This window comes from Anomaloglossus baeobatrachus, chromosome 3 (genome assembly GCF_048569485.1).
Source record: "Anomaloglossus baeobatrachus isolate aAnoBae1 chromosome 3, aAnoBae1.hap1, whole genome shotgun sequence".
Lineage (NCBI taxonomy): Eukaryota > Metazoa > Chordata > Amphibia > Anura > Aromobatidae > Anomaloglossus > Anomaloglossus baeobatrachus.
Genome location: NC_134355.1, coordinates 455,042,858 through 455,064,982, shown reverse-complemented (window position 1 = coordinate 455,064,982; position 22,125 = coordinate 455,042,858). Strand labels below are relative to the sequence as shown.

General features: G+C 45.6%; 1 protein-coding gene across 1 annotated transcript in view; it reads left to right on the top strand.

The window, feature by feature from the left end:
• The window catches only part of LOC142296638 (putative cation-transporting ATPase 13A4), a 523,287-nt gene that overhangs the window by 264,087 nt on the left and 237,075 nt on the right, over nt 1-22,125 (top strand). The window contains exons 12-15 of the mRNA XM_075340491.1: nt 1,570-1,758; nt 19,518-19,579; nt 19,864-20,014; nt 21,879-21,965. Of these exons, the coding sequence (XP_075196606.1) occupies nt 1,570-1,758; nt 19,518-19,579; nt 19,864-20,014; nt 21,879-21,965 (489 nt within the window). The remainder of the gene's footprint in view (nt 1-1,569; nt 1,759-19,517; nt 19,580-19,863; nt 20,015-21,878; nt 21,966-22,125) is intronic.

The following is a 22,125-nucleotide window of genomic DNA, read 5'->3' as shown; positions in this document are numbered from 1 at the left end:
GGTTCCTTATCTGCATTCATCACTCAATCAGCCAGTCGGTTTCTCTCTCACGCTCTCTGTCAGTGTCGGTCTGTCTCTCTCTCTGTCGGTCGGTCTTTCCTTCTCTCCCTCCTTCATACTCACTGATCACCGATCACCGATGTGGCGCTGCACGGCTGTCCCACTGCTACCGTGGCTTCTCATCTTATATTCACTGCTTCCCCCGCCCTATGATTGGTTGAAGTCAGACGAGCCCCCACGCTGAGTGACAGCTGTCTCATTACAACTAATCACAGCCACCGGTGGGCGGGTCTATATTGTGCAGTAAGAGAAATAAATAATTAAAAAAAAAAAGACGTGCGATCCCCCAATTGATAGCCAGCCAAAGTAAAGCCACACAGCTAAGGGCTGGTATTCTCAGAATGGGGAAGCCTATCATTTTTAGGCTGCCCCAGCCTAAAAATATCACCAGCAGCTGCCCAGAATTGCCGCATCCATTAATTGCAACAGTCCCGGGACCTTACCTGGCTCTTCCCAAATTGCCCTGGTGTGGTGGCAATCTGGGTAATAAGGAGTTAATGGCAGCCCAAAGCTGCCACCAATTTTAGGTTAATTATGGCAGGGTCTATGAGAAACCCCCATGATTAACCTGTAAGTGAAAATAAATAAACACATACACCCAAAAAATCCTTTATTTGGAATAAAAGACAAAAAAAACCCTCTTTCACCACTTTATTAACCCCGAAACACCCCTCCAGGTCCGACGTAATCCATACGAGGTCTCACGATGCTTTCAGCTCTGCTACATCAGAAGCTGACAGTGAGCATAGAGCACGACCGCTCCCTGTGATCTTCACGCAGCAACTGAAGTGAGTTATGCAATCAGCGGTGACATCACTCAGGTTATCTGAGGGCACAGCTGAGTCCTCCCCCTGTGACAGCAAGTCACCCGAGTGACTGAAGTGAGCAGCGTGATCAGTGGTGCCCTTACTCAGGTGATTTGCAGTCACAGGTGAGTTCTTCACCGATAACCACAAATCAGGCTGCGAGATGACAATGAACTCAGGTGAAGCTCTGACATCACAGCTGTGGGGCCCCGCACTACTGCCTGTGTCCTGGCACAGACCTCAGAGGTTCACCCGACTTCATTCTCATTGCGCAGCTCTGTCTCTGCTGTTTGCGGGCAGTCATGCTATCTACTCTTTCTATGTATCCCTCTATCTATCTATGTATTCTACCTAACTATCAAATCCTACCCTATCATATTCTATTTCTCCTTTAAAAACGCACAGTCTGAAACAGCCCAAATGCAGAGAAAACATAGTGATAACACATGAAAACTTTTGTCAAATGCAGCGTTTACATTTGTCAAAGTCTGCCAGAGGGTGCTTTTTTTTTTTGACAAATCCAGAACACAGAGTGCGGACATATCCTTAGGCTCCATCTGCATATATTTCCATGCTACGTTCTGACCAAATTAGTTTTAGAAATAGATTTTGGCAATCTCACTGGATTTTTTTTGTATAGCAATGTCTCAAAATGCATCATCAACTATTGTGATTAAAAAAAATACCTGTATTGTTTTCACAGGCCAGTGTTCATGACATTGTGCTAATGTCATTTCTGACGCTAACAGTTCCAATTAATGCAGCCCTTCCTGCATCCATTACAATTTGTCTGCTATATTGTCAAACAAGACTGAAAAAACTAGAAATCTTCTGTATTAGTCCTCAACGGATCAATGTAGCTGGGCAGCTGAATCTTGTATGTTTTGATAAAGTAAGTTCAATTTTAAGTATCTGTTTAAGTGACTCTTTGATGCTAGTTGCACTATTTCTCCGTGCTATACTGACAAAAAACAAGAATTGATGATAATGCTTATGCAAATTTAACCACTTTTGGAAAACCCATAGACTATATACGTCTTGGCAGTTAATACAATGCTGTGCAATGTTGTCTTAAAACACCACTGCAGCTTGCATGACAAAGGATATTGGCTTGTCTGCATGATGCTGCTTTTTTTCTTTCACCTCTCCTGACATAACAAGGCTACACACTAGAGATGAGCGAACCGATCCCGGTTCGGCTCGAGTTCGGTTCGCCGAACGGAGGTCTCGTTCGAGTTCGGTTCGTCGAACGTTCGACGAACCGAACTCGAACCGCATAGGAAACAATGGCAGGCAATCACAAACACATAAAAACACCTAGAAAACACCCTCAAAGGTGTCCAAAAGGTGACAAACAACTCACAACACAACACAAACACATGGGGAAGTGACAAGGACATATACTCATGCGAAAACAAAAGAGCTGGACAAGGAAAAAGAGGAGAGACACAGATATAGTCATGGCACGCCCTTCTAAAATCATGAAAAACACCACAAGGTGACTCCAAGCGGAGTCTCCCTTTTTTTACAAAAATTGTGCCCCACATACACCCACCCATTCGGTGGCAGCACTTGTGCCCTAGTTGTACACTTCACAGCTAGATTTGCATCAAGCACATTCAAAAATACGCCATACTTAACCGTCCCCAGGATGACACCAGGGTAGGTAGCAAAGTCTTTGCTGAACCATGACTTGTTCATCTTGGATCATTTTTAAAAAACACAGCAAGCAAGGGTTACTCCAAGCGGAGTCTCCCTTTTTTTCCAAAAATTGTGCCCCACACACACCCACCCATTCAGTGGCAGCACTTGTGCCCTAGTTGTACACTTCACAGCTAGATTTGCATCAAGCACATTCAAAAATACGCCATACTTAACCGTCCCCAGGATGACTCCGGGGTAGGTAGCAAAGTCTTTCCTGATCCCAGCTCTGTTCATCTTGGATCATTTTTAAAAAACACAGCAAGCAAGGGTTACTCCAAGCGGAGTCTCCCTTTTTTCCAAAAATTTGGGCCACACAGACACTAACCCCTTCAGTGGCAGCACTTGTGCCCTAGTTGCAAACAGGATGTTTTGATTTGCATCAAGCACATTCCAAATCCACAAGCATTTACTCTCCCCAGGATGACACAGGGGTAGTAAATTCCTTGTGGATCCATGACTTGTTCATTTTGATGAACGTTAGTCTGTCCACATTGTCACTGGACAGACGCATGCGCTTATCTGTCAGCACACACCCAGCAGCACTGAAGACACGTTCAGAGACAACGCTGGCAGCTGGACACGACAAAATCTCCAAGGCGTAACTGGAGAGCTCTGGCCATTTTTCAAGATTTGAAGCCCAAAATGAGCAAGGCTCCATATGCAAAGTCATGGCATCGATGTTCATTTGGAGATACTCCTGTATCATCCTCTCCAGCCGTTGACTATGTGTCAGACTTGTTGTCTCTGGTGGCCTTGCAAAGGACGGTCTAAAAAAATTATGAAAAGATTCCATAAAATTGCTGTTACCAGTACCAGATACGGTGCTACTGGTACGGGTAGACTGTTGAAGATGACGAGACCGTCCCATGTTTGTCAAGTTACAACTGGGAGATTCACTCCCTGCACTGCAATTATCCCTGACAATGCAACTACGGCCCTTAAACTGGCAGCATAAATTGCTAGTATAATAGCTTAGTAACAATGAGCTTGAGTGTGCAATGCAGGTAGACGTGCTGCAAATAACTTTGCACTAGTGGGACAATACAGAAGTCCAACAGCCACGTTTAGGATGCCACTACGTTCACTCAGTGTTTGCTAGTATAATGGCTTAGTAACAATGAGTTTGAGTGTGCAATGCAGGTAGACGTGCTGCAAATAACTTTGCACTAGTGGGACAATACAGAAGTCCAACAGCCACGTTTAGGATGCCACTACGTTCACTCAGTGTTTGCTAGTATAATAGCTTAGTAACAATGAGTTTGAGTGTGCAATGCAGGCAGACGTGCTGCAAATATCTTTGCACTAGTGGGACAATACAGAAGTCCAACAGCCACGTTTAGGATGCCACTACGTTCACTCAGTGTTTGCTAGTATAATGGCTTAGTAAGAATGAGATTGAGTGTGCAATGCAGGCAGACGTGCTGCAAATATCTTTGCACTAGTGGGACAATACAGAAGTCCAACAGCCACGTTATAATGGCTTAGTAAGAATGAGTTTGAGTGTGCAATGCACTGAAAGTTCATAATAGTGTGAGTCACAGAGTGACTTACACTATTACAGCGGAAAGCCAGCTAGTAATTAGCTGGTCTTTTTGCTGCTAGAACCGTTCTCGAACGTATCTAGCAAAAAGCTCGAGTTCTAGTTCGATCTAGAACAGCCCCCAAAATCACTCGAGCCATGAACTGGAGAACCTCGAACCGCGAACCGCGTTCAACTCTACTACACACTTAAATGGATTAAATTGGCCACATGACTAACAAATCAACCATAAATGAGACGACGATGAGACCCCTGACATATGACATGCAATTAATACATAATGTACATCTTCTCAGGTTGTATTTTACCAATAGCCATTTTGGTAGCAGTGCAGATACATCTATTAAGCAGTCTGGTGTCTAAAACACAATCCACTACCTGTGGCCCTTCCAGCCCTTCAGTAGTACCACTACTTGCCGTACCTTAATTGATTCAGCTTGGGAGATTTAGAGCCTTGCGGGTTTTCCCTATCCATCCGCTATAAACCACATCCTCCAACTTTGAGGTCATTCCCTCGCATCACTTTGCCACCAACATAAATATTTGCACCCCTCAAACATTTATGTCACTCCACAACCTCAGTCCAAGCTCAATACCCTCCTGTATGACCAAACACCACTGCATTCAATTGTACCCCATCCCGCCTCCAAAATTCACCCTCTCCCAATTCCAAATTAGTGTGACACCCAGCCACATCCACATTCCGAGCCATAAAACAAGGTATGATTCTGCTAAACTTAATTCTTGCCTTGTTCACTCTTTCCATTGATTTAGCCCTGCACCAAACCTTTTTCGAAATTATGTGACAGCCACACTTTGACTACCCTTGGAAATATTACACATAATCTGAAGAGGTCAAGCATCATGTCCCTTATGAACACGCAAAAATGCCTTTTCCCCCCGATCATTGCCCCCAATATGAAGCACTAATATATCAGGAGCTTGAGCTAACCTTTGAAATGGTGGTATTTTTGAAAGAAACTGACTCCATAATCTGCACCAGTTCTCAATCTACCAGATTATAGGCTCCTATTTTGAAATGCCTAGTTGATGATTTACAAGCCAAACCACTGCTCGCAACGCCATTGAGCGTATGAATGAATGGCCCATAATCCAGACAAACTGAGAACCAGCACCTGTAGAAACATACCATCATAATGTATATGTGTGTATGTATATATATATATATGTATATATATATATATATATATATATATATATAAATATATATATATATATATATTAATATTATAATATAAATCATTTTTTCATATGTTTCTATGATATATCACATGCATTGATTGTTTATGATCTGTCAGTAGTTGGGTAAGATCCCTATATTTAGTGATCACCTGCCTGTGTCCACACTTGGTTTGTGCCGCTCCGTACCTTTCCACTCAAGAAAGTTTTCACTCTTTGTACCTTGGACTCTGGTCGTATCTTTCTCCTGTTTGTATCTTAGTATAAACGACTTGTCCTAGTCCCCATCCAGTCATTATGATCATTATGGTTCACTATATTGGTACATAATTTTCTGGTAAATTATGGTGTGGCTGTGGCTTTTCTTTCATATATATATATATATATATATATATATATATATATATATATATATATATATATATATATATATGTATATGCACATATACATACACACACACACACACACACACACGTAGCTTGTGTAAGACCTAAATCTTGCTGAATCCTACCTCCTAATTTGTTTCAGAACTTCCTCACTTAACCTCCTTCTAGCAACCTCAGTAGCAACCTCTGTTCTAAAACAATGACCACTATAATATGGCGAGGACACACTACCCGACCACAAACATAGATTCATTTGGCCACAAATTAGGAACATGGTAAACCATCCACGTGAACCAGAAAAGGAGTGGCAGGCCCTCCACAGCCTGCCCCAAATTCTTATAAACAAGGAATCAACCATCTCTCCTCTGGACAATGTAATACTAACAGCAATAGCAAAGCTTCCTCCCCAATGACATTATTTAAAGATACCTTCCAAGCATGAGTATATGCTGATCATGTTCTGCCTGTTAAAGATGAAAAATTAGGCCTCTTTCTGCTTAAATGGCAGATTATATAACTCTGGTAAACAAACCAAGCCTGTTTTTTCCACCTGAGGTGCCAATTCCTGAAATCATTCCCAATGAACAAGAAATGGAGTCAACTATTGAATTCTTTATACCACGTATGAACTCTGTTTCCACTCAGACGATCAAGGACAAGTGAAACAACCCTAACCACTGTAACACCCTAACAACTAGGGAGATGAGAATGATAATGAGTTAAAGGCAATTGAAGGTATGTAGTTAGGCAATGGTGCTAGAAGTCCTACCTTTGTTTCCAAGAAGTGAGGCAGACATGACAAGAGTGCTCCAAGGTGGATGGATTCAAACACCCACACGATGAAATGAAGCAACGGTGGTTTATTCGATACATAAGGCACGGACAGGCAGTAGTACAATACAGGAGTGGTCCGAGTAGCTGGTTCTGTGGTTGTCTTGTGGGTATTGACCTCTGGAGCCACTACTGGTCATGTCTGCCTCACTTCTTGGAAACGTAGTTTGGAATTCTCACACCATTGCCTAACTACATACTTTCAATCATGTTTAAGTGGGGACAGAACAGTCAAAAAACAGCCTTTAGCACAATACCCTTTCTACAGATTCCCTAAGAACCCTGTAACACTCTCTGGAATCTGCTTAGCAACAGGCAACGTGCAGTAATCTGCCCAGCAATAGTGCCCGCCTGAGCAAATCTAATGGGAAGCTCCCTCATCTGCCACATCCTGAAACACCTCTGCTTGCATTATAAAGGAACTCTTTATGCACATGGGGTTTCCCTCTAGCTATACACCTCCTATAGACTTGCAGTATACTGTACCCCATTGCTGCAGATTGCCAATCTTCAAAACCCCAAAATTTGCTAAAAACACCTTGGAAATCTTATCAAGGCATACTAACTGAGCTGCACTGCGATTTCCAGACCCCAATTCACAAGTTCAGTTTCTTAAAGAGACTGCACACCTTCAATAAAAATTGCTGAAAATGATCTTGTGCAGTTCTCCACTGCTAAAATAGTGCAAATACTACCTGATACTGTCCATTATGAAGTCCCAGAAACTGAAACCAACACTTCTAGCAGACCAAGTCGTCCAACCAAGATGCTCTTCCTAACCAACGATAAAGGCTATTGAAAACAATTGCACTATGGAATATGAGTTATGTGACCACCTGGAAGAACAATGGGAATGAGTTTCCTATCATATGTCAAGACTCTTATTCTCCTCCGCAAGCTTACAAGCTGCTGTCGAACGACTGAACATAGTTCAAGAAAGATACAAGAAACTGTCCACAAGGTACATTACTTTCTAAAAGACTCTAAAATTGAAGAAGCCCTGTCAGACCTGAGCAAGGCAGAATTGTTGGACAGGGAGAGACGCCAAGGTGCAAGACATCAAAGACAAGGTAGAACACTGTATCTCTCACCAGCAAGAAACTAGATCACACAGATCAATCTCATCTAAAGTTCCTCTCAGTCATCCGGATCATCATCCTCAAGAAACTCAGCCTTGAACAACAGAATACTTGAGGCCCACATACAGTATGTGCAGAGCAATTCAAGGTGAGACTTCCTTCACATAAAGAAGTAGAACAAGAAGCCAAGAGGGCAGAAGCCAAGAAGGCAGAAGCAGAAGCCCTTGCAACAGCAGAGGCCAAGAGGGCAGAAGCAGAGGCACGGATGAAAATTCTTCGGTTGCAGATGGAAGAGGAAGTTGCACTGGCTGAAGTAAGTCTATTTGAGCAAGCATTCCACCAAGGTCCTGATCTAGTTAACTCACCACCACAGGATATAGACGATCCAGTCGATCACACTAGAGACTATGTGCTAAATCAGTTACCTGCACCTGTACCACCCTGCGGGCTCGGCTGCGACCGCCGAGCCGCTTGGATCCGTGCTCGTACTGCGGGTGGTGGCTCGAGCCTCTCACGGACCCGGGGGTCACGTCGCTCTGCAAGGGAGTTGGCACTACACGCGGGGATTTGAGTGTTTGTTTTGGGATGATAGTTCGTGACGCCACCCACGGGTTGTGGTGATTACGGACACCACCGCTGTGGTGAAGGTATGGGGCTCCCGGGAGCGATGTAATGGCGCAGCTAGGTGTTGGCCCCTCCGTGGGTAGAGGGTGTTGGTCCCGGGGCCCGGTAGGTGAGGGCCGGGGAGCAGGGTGAAGTGTTGCGGAGCGGTGCAGTGCCTGATGGCACTGGTGTACTCACTCTGACACAAAACACTGGAGTCTCTGGTAAACCAAATGGAGTGATGAACAGGGCCCACAGCCGGCTGCAGCTTCTTCCAGACTAGGTTGGTGATGTTTACCTTTCTCCTGCACCTCTGTGTATAAGTGTTTTGACTCCTGTGCCTAGACACCGGTAGTCCGCTCCCCGACTGGTATATGCCGGAGGAGCCCGTTTGCCCACAGACACTGGCCCTTTGGGTCTCTATGCCTTTGCGGTGGCTTTAACCTGTATGGTTGGGCTGTTGTCTTCTAAAGGGACTTGTGTGGGGTAGGTCCTTGAGTCCAGCCCGCAATCAGTTGATTCGACTTGGCCCTGTCGGTTCAGGGCTTTGTGCTGGGTCTGAGTACCCTGCCTGGTGCTCCGGTATCCAGTTGGCTCCCCGGTTCGGTTCCGGCGGGCCACTACCCTGTCCCGGTCCCTTACAGTTCCACCGGTCGTTTTCCCGGTCTCCTGCAGGCGGCCACCACCGTCTGCCTCCTTGGCAATGGCGACTGGGCTCCGACCCAGCCACCTGGTAGTCTCTTATCAGGGCACGGACACAGGACTGCCCGTGACCTTGTCTGCTCTCTCCTCGCACTTTAACTTCACTCCTCTAGAACCTGAACTTGACTACTGTGTTTCCCGCCTCCAGGCCTGTGAACTCCTCGGTGGGCAGAGCCAACCGCCTGGCTCCGCCCCCCTGGTGTGGACATCAAACCTGGAGGGTGGTGACAAGGGTTTTGGTTTGGCTGGTGTTACCTAACTAGAGGGGGGTGTGGTGTTGTGTGTGACTACCTGGGACGACCTGGATAGTCCAGGGCGTCACATTCCCCCTTGGTTTAATGCAGACCGTCCGCGGGCTGCCTGTCCATCACCGGTTTATTTTTGTTTCTGCAAAATAGAAAACTGGGCAATACAAGTATAATAACATTTTCAACATTTTTATCTTTTTGATCTTCCCATACGGGAATATTTGAATGTTACGATAACATTTTTAAATAATACGGGTTCTTAGTCACCCACCCAAACAACCTAGACCTTGATGCTGCCCCTAAGAAGTGGGCAGCACTCCTTTTCCCCAGTCCAGGAACAGGCCCAGGTGTTGTAATGGGATGGGTGCAGGGTTTCACAGTCCTTTCAGAGGCCCCACGTCCAGGGGACCCCTGAATCGGAGGATGGCCACCGGTTGTCGTGGTGGCAGGCCTCGGCCATCAGCTCCCCGCAGACCCATCCTCCAGTCTGCCTCTTCGGAGGCGGTGAAACCGGATGGCCGGTTAAGGGAGGGGATTATTTACATGCCCAAAAGTTTTTGGGTTGGCCTGCAAGTTCTCGGCCTTGTCTTTTTGTAAAACGGGGGCAACAAAAGTCCCAACAGTGACGGGCAGTCAGGGTCCCAACGGGGACTTTAACATGGTAGCCGGGAACCGCTACTGCACTTTAACTTTCTTTTTAGTTGTCTTCTGGTCGGGGGCGAGGGATTTCATCCTCTGAAGCAGACTCTGCCTCACCCTCATACAACTCCAGCACACAACAGGCGTGGCAGGAGAGGGCCGCCTGGTACCCGTTCCCAACATTCCGCGGGATGTACGTGGCCTCCATGTCGATCAGGCCGGGGGTCTCCTCATCTTCCAAAACCGGCTCCGTGTCGGGCCCCGAGTCACTGCTATCCAACTCTTCGGGACTGGCGACGGGACCCCGCGGGCCGGGTTCCACCCCCTTTTCAGCTGCGGGCCGCTCACCGCCAGCTGTTGCACCGGGGGCCGCAGCCGGCACCTCCGGGTCAGCCCCTCCTTCAGCTCCCGCGGGCACTGTTTTGCCCTCTTCCGGGCCAATGATTCTAGGGGTATCCGGATCTTCTCGGGCCAGGGCCGTGGACTCTGCCACCGGTGGGGATGGCAGCGGGCCGGGCGGGGAAGCAACGGCGGCCGGCATGGGGAATGGGGAGGATCATATAGGGGCCAGGGGCAGACCGGGTCCCTCAGCCGCAGCGGCCGGTCCCTCAGGGACATAGGGGCGTGGGTCACCTACCTGCTCTGCAAGAATGGTCTCCACTTCATACAACCGCGCAACTGTCACCAGCTCCTCCACCTCAGCTGTCCATCAATCCATCAGGAGGCGCATTTCAGCTTTGTTGCGGCGACACAGCAGCATCGTCTGGACCTCCAGCCAAACCGCCAACCCAAGCGCAAGCCCCAGGAACTCGAGTTCTCTTGGCGGGGTGGACATGTTGCTTGCCGGATGTCCAGGAACCAGACGGGTAGCAGAGTCCTGGCGTCCCTCCCTTTTATCTCCTCAGTCACATGAGGCCAAATCTTCACCCGCCCCCCTTGGTGTTTTCCGAACACTTCGCTTGCTTTTTGCTCTGCTCCGCTCTCGGAGGACGGGGCTTCGTCTTCGCGCCCTTTCTGTTCAGGGAAGACGGCTCGGACGGGAACTTTTCACGCCCAAGATGGTGGATTCTCCAATTTTTCAGCAGGACACTGCTGGCGATGATCTGAAGGCACACTTCCACAGGTAAGTGGATGGTTCTATCCTGTTTGCAGACGCCAGAAGAGTCGATGTGTACCGCCCCATGGGCTTGGCTGCGACCGTCGAGCCGCCCGGATCCGTGCTCACACTGCGGGTGGTGGCTCGAGCCTCTCACGGACCCAGGAGTCACGTCGCTCTGCAAGGGAGTTGGCGCTACACGCGGTGATTTGGGTGTTTGTTTTGGGATGATAGTTCGTGACGCCACCCACGGGTTGTGGTGATTACGAACACCACCACTGCGGTGAAGGTATGGGGCTCCCGGGAGCAATGTAATGGCGCAGGTAGGTGTTGGCCCCTCCGTGGGTAGAGAGTGTTGGTCCCGGGGCCCGGTAGGCAAGGGCCGGGGAGCAGGGGGAAGTGTTGCGGTGTAGTGCGGTGCGGTGGCTGATGGCACTGGTGTACTCACTCTGACACAAAACACTGGAGTCTCTGGTAAACCACACGGAGTGATGAACGGGGCCCGCAGCCGGCTGCGGCTTCTTCTAGACTAGGTTGGTGATGTTCGCCTTTCTCCTGCACCTCTGTTTATAAGTGTTTTGACTCCTGTGCCTAGACACCAGTAGTCCGCTTCCCGACTGGTATATGCCGGAGGAGCCCATTTGCCCGCAGACGTTGGCCCTTTGGGTCTCTATGCCTTGGCGGTGGCTTTAGCCTGTATGGTTGGGTTGTTGTCTTCTAAAGGGACTTGTGTGGGGTAGGTCCTTGAGTCAAACCCGCAATCAGTTGATTAGACTCGGACCTGTTGGTTCAGGGCTTTGTGCTGGGTCTGAGTACCCTGCCTGGTGCTCTAGTATCCAGTTAGCTCCCCGGTTCGGTTCCAGCGGGCGTTAGCTCCCCGGTTCGGTTCCGGCGGGCCACTACCCTGTCCCGGTCCCTTACAGTTCCACCGGTCGTTTTCCCGGTCTCCTGCAGGTGGCCACCACCGTCTGCCTCCTTGCCAATGGCGACTGGGCTCCGACCCAGCCACCTGGTAGTCTCTTATCAGGGCACGGAAACAGGACTGCCCGTGACCTTGTCTGCACTCTCCTCGCACTTGAACTTCACTCCTCTAGAACCTGAACTTGACTACTGTGTTTCCCGCCTCCAGGCCTGTGAACTCCTCGGTGGGTGGAGCAAACCGCCTGGCTCCACCCCCCCTGGTGTGGACATCAAACCTGGAGGGTGGTGACTAGGGTTTTGGTTTGGCTGGTGTTACCTAACCGGAGGGGGGTGTGGTGTTTGTGTGTGACTACCTTGGACGACCTGGATAGTCCATGGCGTCACACACCAACCAAGGATTGTAGTACAGTTCAAGCCAACAATGTTGAAACCCCCAAGTCAAATCTGCCTGTTGTGCCAGTGCTTTCCGCAGCAGCCATGCAAGTCAATAATGGTCACCAAGAGGTCCCTTCTCAAACACAGTCACCACAGTAGAATGGCAATTAAGTGTTTCCTGACCCACCTTCACAACTCAAGCAGCAGTCATCAATATCTTCAGAGGCCAAACCACAGCTCAACCCTGCAGCAACAAAATTCTACCCGAGAACATCTCATCTTTTCATGCCAGGCAGTCCATATGCCCAAGGGGCATTGCAAGCTGTCATGGCAACAAGCGGTGAGAAATCAGGTATGTATGAATTAGCCAGGTTCATGGGGAGCAGAGAGCTAATCAACACCAGTTTCTCAAAATTTTCTGATCGTGGAGACAGCTACAGGGCTTGAAAAGCAACCTTCAAGGCAGCCATCACCAATCTCAACCTAACCGCAGAACAGGAGCTTGACCTCATGATCAAAAAGTTTCAAATAGTTGGGTCCAGGCTCTACAAACCATATCAAGAGCCTCTGAACCATCTATGTAGGACAAGCAGAAGCAGTTCTTGCTGCTGCCTGGCAAAGACTAGAACACACCTTTGGCAGAACAGAAGCAATAGAGAAAGCCCTATTCAAGAGACTGCAGAACCTAAGTCCTAAGACCTAAGTGATCTGCTCATGGAGCTGGAGCTCTCCAAAAGAGACCCTCGTCTGTCTGGGGTTTGCTACCTGGGTACAGCCTATGGAGTGAACCTAATTGTGGTAAAACTACCATACAGTATGCAGGAGAAGTGGGCAACATCAGTCTCAAGCTACAAAAGAGTGCATGATGCCACTTTTCCCCCATATATTCATTTCTGCAGGTTCATCGACGAGCAGGCCCAGATGAGGAAAGGCTCCACCCTCGAGTTCCTCGAGTTAAACACTGCAGCTTTAACAACATTATCATCAAGGTATGAAGATATACACAAATGCAGAGACTTTCAGAACACTGTGAGTATTAGAAAGACAAATCTACCATCACCCGCAGCACCCACAGGTAAACAGTTCACTGCCTCATCATGAGACAAGTCCTTCAATCGGGAATGTCCCATTCATAAAAAAACACACTCGCTGAACAAGTGTAGAGGGTTTAGATCCAAAGCCTTACAGGAGCACAAGAAAGTCCTCACTGAGCTTGGGGTATGTTTCAGATGCTGCGCTTCACTGGAGCACATGGCCAAGGACTGTAAATATGTTGTCAAGTGTGAGGAGTGTCACATCAAAACCCTGCCTCAGTGATGCCACTCCAAGTTGTGGCAGGGAGGCCCAGAATCAGACTAACACCACCACAGCCATCTCCTGCTCATGCTCAGAGGTATGTTGTGAGAACCAGAGGGACAAATGTGCTTGAATATGCCTAATTAAGCTCTATCCAGAACGACTTCCAGAAAAGGCAGTGAAGATATATGCCATTATAGATTACCAGATCAACCAGTTCCTAGCAGGATCCAAATTCTTTGAAGCCTTTGGAATTAAAGGACTTTCAAAATCCTACATCTTAAACACCTGCTCGGGTTGCATAGAGACTAACGGCAGAAGAGCTCAGGGATTCACTTCTTCTCCCATCAATGGGAATACTGAAATACATCAACCAACGCTGATCGAATGTGACCACATACCCAACCACAGGGATTAAATACCTACCCCAGAAGCTACATTTCATCAATCACACTTAAGGCACCTGGCCAGTGTTATCCCACCTATGGACGCTAATGCAGAGATTCTACTCTTGCTCGGCAGAGACAATCTAAGGGTGCACAAGGTGTGTAAACAGTGTAATAGGCCTGACTACGCACCATATGCCCAGAGACTGGACTTGGGCTGGATAGTCATAGGACATGTGTGCATTCATAAATCAGGTTTTGACTCCTTCAAGACTTATGTGCATAGAGATGGACTCACAACTTGTCCTCATCACTATGAAGTGAAACCGAAGTCTCCAGACTCCATACAGCAACCCAACATTGCTTCTTTGCTAAATATCGACAACTTTGGAAGATCAGTCTTCCACACAACCAAGGACGACCATAAAATAGCCTTGTCAGTAGAGGAAATAGAATTTGTCAAATACTGTGAGTTTTCTAAAGACACAAACACTGGGTTTCTCCAATATCCTTCCGAACTACCAGGGTAAAACTCCCAAACAACAAAGAACAAGCTTAGTCTAGATTTAACTCTCTTCAGCATACCATGAACAGCAAGCCTAAAATGAGAGAACACATCATCACTTTTATGGACAGGATATTCTGCAAGAACCATGCAGAGCCTGTCCCATTCCTAAAGAAGAACGAGGAGTGCTGATACTGGCCTTCATTCGGAGTATTTCTCCCGTGGAAACTCAATCAAATTAGGGTTGTCTTTGACTCCTGTGCCAAGCATCAAGGCATATTCCGACCTAACAAACAACTTGGTAGGAGTATTGCTGAGGTTCAGCAAAGAGCTTGTTGCCATCACTGCCGACATTGAAAAGATGTTCCACAGTTTGCTAGTCAGGGAGGACTAACGGAACTTCCTCAGATTTGTGTGGTACAAGGACAATGACACCAATAAAGAGATTGAGGAATATCGTATGAGGGTCGATGTATTTGGAAACAGCCCTTCAACCACAATTGCAACTTATGGCCTTTGGAAAACTGCAGTAGAGGGAGTCTGAATATGGAACAGATGCCAGAGACTATGTTGAGAAAGACTTTTATGTAGATGATGGGCTCAAATCACTACCCACTGAAGCAGTCATTGATTTGCTCAATTGGACTCAAGGTATGCTGTCCAAGGCTAAACTCAGGTTGCACAAAATTACTCAAAAAGCCTGGCCGTAATGAGAGCCTTTGAATCAGGTGATCATGCACCTTTGTTCAAGGACATTGCATTGGGGCTAGATAATCCACACGTGCAGAGGAGCCTGGGCGTCAGGTGGGATCTTGCAGCCGACTCCTTCGGATTTCAAGTAAGTTGCTCGGACAAACCATTCAAAAAACGTGATGTTCTTTCTGTAGTGAACAGCTTATTTGACCTGCTGGGATTTGTAGTGCCCATCAACATACAAGGCAAATCCCTACTGAGAAAATTCTGTGAAACCGACAAGGATTGGGACACCTTACTGACAAAGTGCAAAAATGGGAAGTCTGGAAACAGACTTTGTGTGGGTTGGATGCTATGATGCTATGTCAAAATATCACTCACCTCTAGCATAAAGAAAGAACTACACATCTTCTCAGATGCCTCCACAGAAGCCATAGAAGTGGTTGTTTACCTGAAGGTGGCAAAACTACATTATATTTGTCATTGGCAAGGATAAGCTAGCCCCGAAGCCAAACCATACCATTCCCAGACTTGAACTCTGTGGGACCGTGTTAGCAGTGGGAATTGCCGACTTCATACAACAAGAACTATGTGTCCAATACTACACAGACAGTAAGGTCATTTTAGGTTACATCTACAATCAAATAAAGCAATTTTATGTGTAAGCCAGTAACCACATTGAAAGGATCAGAAGATTCTCTAAACCCAAACAATGGCATTATGTACCATCTGAACTGAATCCAGCAGATCACGCCACTAGATCTATGTCTATATGCTCCTTTGCTTACTCTTCTTGGCTTGTTGAGTTGAATTGTTGGAATGAAGATATTTTGGGCACAATTGCTGCATGACTGTGTGCAATGTCATAAAGAGATATGAAGAAAATTACGCCAACAAGTGGCTGACTTACCTACAGACAGACTATCTACAAAGCCATCATTAATTCAAGATCCCGTGTGCCGGTGACCATGGATCCAGAAGCCCCAACCTTATTGACTCCTGCTATTCTTATTACTCAAAGGAAAGACAGCGCAGTAATGGCTAGAGGAGAGTTCACCCATGCAAACACCTATCAAAAGCACTGGAAACATGTTCAGTACTTGGCGTATTATTTCTGGAACAGGTGGTGAAAGGAGTATCTCGTCATTCTTCAAGGGAGAAGGAAGTGGCGACATCCCAAGCCAAACCTCAAGGAAGGGGACCTAGTCCTCATGAAAGACCAACCCACCGAAAGGATTGACTGGCCTGTGGGACTAATCACTAGAATACCAGGATGGCAACATTCAGAAGTTGGAGTTAAAGGTCATCAGGAAAGGCGAAATGAAAACTTTTGCAAGATCCATCCACGAACTTGTTCTGTTGTTGGCCATCAAGTGCATTCCCACGAGATGAATGCTAATGAATGTGAACTTTGAGTCACCCTCATTGATATCGAATTGAATTATGTTTAATGTTGCATTTTTATATGCCTTTTCTTTCAGGTTGCTTATATTATAGTCTCTAGTAGTGAAATCCCTAAAGTGAATTTCAGATGGGGAGTGTGCTGTTTCCTTTAATGTTTATATCCACTGTTATCATTAATGTATGGCGAATTCTTCCTTAGTGGCATTTCCAGGCTCGTCCAGCGGCCCTGATGGTGGTGGTGTGAGAGTCTGAAATGTGATTGTGTCAGCAGTGCAGTAGGACCCTGTGAGTTCTGCCTTCCTGCACTGATCAGAAGGGTTTTGGGTCAGAGACCCTGTAGATGCAGGATTTACCTCAGAGGCAGAGTGCTGAGCCCAGGTTGGCTGAGGGAGACAGCTCTGTGACACAGCAGAGTTTATACAAATCCTGATTGGTGACCGCACAAGAAACAGGAGCTGTGCTGAAGGAATTGGACCGCGTTGTGTGAGAGAAAGCAGCTCCAATTTCCTGAGGGGAAGGCTGATCTCTGGACTGAGGAAGCCTGTGTTCTGTCTGGGATTACTACAGAGCTGTGGGCCTGAGAACGTGTTCTGTGTGAAGTAATTGGATAATATTGACTAAGTCCGGGGTCCCTGTGGGGCAAGACCGGGGTGAAGACATCCCTAGAGCAAGAAGAAGATTTTTGTTTTTCCTTTTTCTTCCTTCTTTGGAGTTATATACAGCGAACGCGGACCACAGGCCTGTGTGAAACTTCCGTGGAGGTTAACGGTACCATAGGTTTAAGATACCCGGGTATCCCTTTGTTCAGTGTAAAACCAACGTTGGTAAAATTTAAGGCTTTGTTATTAGTGGTGATAAGTTATACTCAGTGCGCCATCTCAGAGGTTCCCTCAGAGTGCCCCCATTGGATTTACACCTCTTGTCTTTATAGTTAATTGTTTTTTTTTCTGCTCAACCTGGTGAGTAGGTAAATTGATTCCCGATTCCTGAGGTAATATACATAACCCGAGAACTCTGAGATCGGCGCATTTATTCCGGCTAAAAGCTGACCGTGTTAATTTCACTTTTGTGGTGCTCTGAGGGGTTCTTAAGTCAATCATAATTTATTTTGAATCGTACTCTAATTCTCAACCTAGTAAAGACACCCTTGTTTATTTTTGCCTCTGTCTCGGTTTGTGACCAACTGGATTCTTTTCGGACCTACGGTCATTATAGTGATACGCTGGGTAATAAAGGGGTTAATACCAGCTTTGTATTCTCAGCTGGTACTAAGGGGTACTTTGCACACTACGACATCGCAAGCCGATGCTTGCGATGCCGAGCATGATAGTACCCGCCCCCGTTGCAGCAGCGATATCTTGTGATCGCTCCTGTAGCGAATATTATCGCTACTGCAGCTTCACATGCACTCACCTGCCCTTCGATGTCGCTCTGGCCGGAGACCCGCCTCCTTCCTAAGGGGGCGGGTCGTGCGGTGTCACAGCAACATCACAGGGCAGGCGGCCAATAGAAGCGGAGGGGCGCAGATGAGCGGGACGTAAACATCCCGCCCTCCTCCGTCCTTTCGCATAGCCAGCATGAGCCGCGGTGACGCAGGTAAGCTGATGTTCCTCGCTCCTGCGGCTTCTCACACAGCGATGTGTTCTGCCTCAGGGGAACGAGGAACAACATCGTACCGTCGCTGCCGCGCAATTATGAAAATATCGGACACTACACCAATGATACGATTACGACGCTTTTGCGCTCGTTAATCGTATCAAAAACGCTTTACACACTACGATATCGACAGCGACGCCGGATGTGCGTCACATTCGATTTGACCCCACCAACATCGCAGATGCGATGTCGTAGTGAGCAAAGTACCCCTAAGGCTGAAATTCATGGTGTCATGCCAAATTAGGCGTGGCCACCATAAATTTCTAGTAAACAGTAATAAAAAAAAACATAACACAGACAATTTTTTTTTATTATTAGAAATAAAACAAAAAAACGTTTAGAGACCTAATCTTTATTATAAAAAAAATCCTTATTCTGATGTAGTCCACAGGTAGAGCAATGTCAGCTCTGCTTCATCACTCTGTACAGACAGTGACTATACAGAGTGTGAAGAAGGCTGACACTGAGGCCAGAGTTCCAGTTGCGTATGACTCGTGCAGTCTCACATTGGCATCACCCCGCATGGCCTGACACTCTCCAGACACGAGCGCCTCAGTTGCATGGAAATACATGCAACCGACAGCTCCTATCAGGAGAGTGTGCGGCTATACTGGGTAATGCCAATGTGACACTCGCACAGTGACAGTCAAAGTTCAGTTAACAGGACCTTAGATGACGTCATAGCCATGTGACTAGTCTGTAAGCCAATGTCCGTACAACATTCACAACATACTGGTCACATGACTATGACGTTATGGAAAGTCCTTTAGTCAGTGATGCTTATTGGGGTGGCACAGCAATGATCAGACGTGGAAGCAAAAGCGGCCGAGAAACAGTCTGCAGGATGCATCGCGGGATATGTAAATATAATCAGAATGTGTTTTAATAATGTGTCTTTTTTTTTTTTTTCTTTTTACAGCCACTGGACCCGAACTGTAACATGAGCTTTTCAGGAAAGCTCGTGATCTGGATCATGTACATGATCATTATGTGTTCGGTACGATCCCCGAACTTTACAGTTCGGGATCACCCATCACTAAATAGAGCAAACCTGGGGAATGAAAAGGGGTTGACAAAGTTGTGGACTATTCCTTAAAGCTCATGTCACATTTTCTTTAATGTTCTAAGAACTATATACTGTATTCCATAGGTGGATGAAAACTTTTTGGTTGATACTTTATCACATACAAGTTCTTTTCTAGTCCTTAATCATACAATCATTATGGTAGACTATGGTGATCTAAAATAGTTTAGAAGAATCTGTAATTGCACACACTGCATTCAAAATAAGGATGACAACATGTGCCTGCATTACGTATCTGAAAGTGAGTTTGGTCTAAAATATTTCTACATCACCATTAAATGTCTCAATTAATTTCCACATAGACTGGCACTTTGACGGAAGACGTCTTGGATTTGTACGGTGTTGTTCCTTGTGAGAAAAGCTGGTAAGTTTAAATCAGCAAAACAAGATCAATTTGTGGCTTATGCAATAATTCAAAGGCAGAACATTTATCTTTTTAGAAAAAAAATAAAATAATAAAATAAATCTACAAATTGTGCTTTAAGAGAGCCCTGCAGGACCTGCCCCATTTCACCTAACCCATTCTCTACCCCTGGTGTCTGCTGTATTTACTATTTTTTAAGTCATTTACTACTCTTTATTTAGAAAATAGTACATGTTAAATTAGTTTAATTAAACAGTTTTATGAACTCCAACACATATTTTTAGTTTTCAGGATATGACATTTTTCACTTCTTCTAATAATCTCTGCTGGTGTCCAATACTTCAAGCAATGACAACTTGCCACTCACTTATCGCATTGGATGGAAAATTACTAGGAGATCCATTGGACTTAAAGATGTTTGGTGGAACAGGTTGGGTAAGTCCCATATGAAAAACAAATTTATATTTTAACATTTTATACAATTATACAGTACCATTGTGTTCTATTTTTATAGACACATGTACAACGCAATTGTAAAAACGCTAAGACACTGTGTAAAAAGTAAATAAAACACGAATGCAATGGTTTAAGAATCCTTTATAGCCATATTTTATTAATACCAGAACATAAAAAAATAGCGTATGAAAGACATTTTTCCTTTTCATTAAAAAATAACTAATTTAGAAATTGATGGTTATAAAAGAAAGAAGCTGTAAAAGAAAGTGGTAACAATGAAAAAGAGCTGGAAGGTGTTGAAATGTATTGAAAAAGCAGAGTCTCTCAGGGGCAAAGATGGTCAGAGGTTCTCCAAACTGTGAAAGATGTGGCTAAAAATTGTGGAACAATTTCAGAAAAATGTCTCAAAGGTAACATTCCAAAAACTGTCAATATGCCACTATCTACAGTACATGACATCAAAGGATTCAAAGATTCTGGAGAAATCCATGTGCACAAGGGTTAATATTGCAGGCTTGTGAGCTAGGACCCTCAGGCCTTCATTAAAGGCTTTAAGTGACTGCAGACTTGTGAATCCTTACAGTGCGCAGTGTCTCAGTGTCGGAGCTGGGAGCAGGCAGTCATGTGACTGGAAGTATGTGATTTGTATACATTCTGAGTAGATGTGTTCGGCCTTAATCAAATCACTTGTTTTAAGCGATGCCGTGTACGTCTACGTGCAGGTCATATACTTTTGGTCATGCATCTGCCCACTCCCAGTGCTAGGACAAGAGAATTCTATGAGAATTTATAATAGTGTGCATTCTATGAAAATGTATAGTTTCTATGACTTTCAACTTCAACAACTATGAATCAAAGAATAATAGTTGGAAGGGACCTCAAGGGCCATCGGGTCCAACCCCCTGCAAGTGCAGGTTTTCTTAAATCATCCCAGGTAAATGTTTATCTAGTTTACGCTTGAAGATTTCCATTCATGGAGAGCTCACCACCTCCCATGGTATCCTGTTCCACTCTCTGATTGCCCTCACTGTCAGAACGTTTTTCCTAATCTCTAATCTGAATCTCCTTCCTTTTAGTTTCATCCCATTGCTTCTTGTACTTCCTTGTGCTAATGAGAATAGGGTAGTTCCCTCTGCACTGTGACTTCCTTACAGATATTTGTAGACTGCTATTAGGTCTCCTCTCAGCCTTCTTTTTTGCAAACTAAACATTCCTAGTTCTTTTATCTGGCCTTCATTTGACATGGTTTACAGACCTTCTACCATCTTGGTTTCTCTTCTTTGGACTTGCTCCAATATATTGATGTTTTTCGTGAATGGGAACACCCAGAACTGTACACGGTATTCCAGGTGAGGTCTGACCAGGGCAGAGTATAGGGGAATAATTACCTCTCTTGATCTACATTTAATGCTTGTTTTGATACATCCCAGAATTTTGTTGGCTTTTTTCAGCTGCAGCTCCGTATTGTTGGCTCATGTTGAATTTGGGATCTACTATTATGCCTAAGTCCTTTTCCCCGGTGCTATCACCTACTTTTATTCCACACATACTATATATGATTTTTACATTTCTTTTACCCGATGAAGGACTTTGCATTTTTCCCTGTTAAACCATTCTGTTTGCCTCATTGCCTCAGCCCATTGTGCATCTGGACCATTTTATATCAACCTCCAACTATAGGCTATTAGCCCACAGTTAAAATGCTCTCTGAAAAAGTCATGTGAAACACATGTGAACCTAAATATAACCAGTGGATGACACATAGTGATAAACAAACAAGGCATGAAAGTTTTTTAAGGGAATAACCTTTCATTAATAAATCTGAATTACATTTTTTGAACAGGAACTTGAAGATTACAAGGCAAAAATCAGAGAAAATGATCCATGTAATAGCTGCACAATGGTAAAACCTGGACCTAAGGCTGCAAAGGCAAGTTAATTGTATTTTCCTATTGTTGCTTTCGTAATGGTTTAATGGTTATTAGAAAATGATTAACCTGGTGTGTATTCCTCATTATGTTTTTACCTTTAATATCATTAGTATTAAATGGAAGGTTCAAACCTTAAAACTAAAGATAAACGCAGCCCAG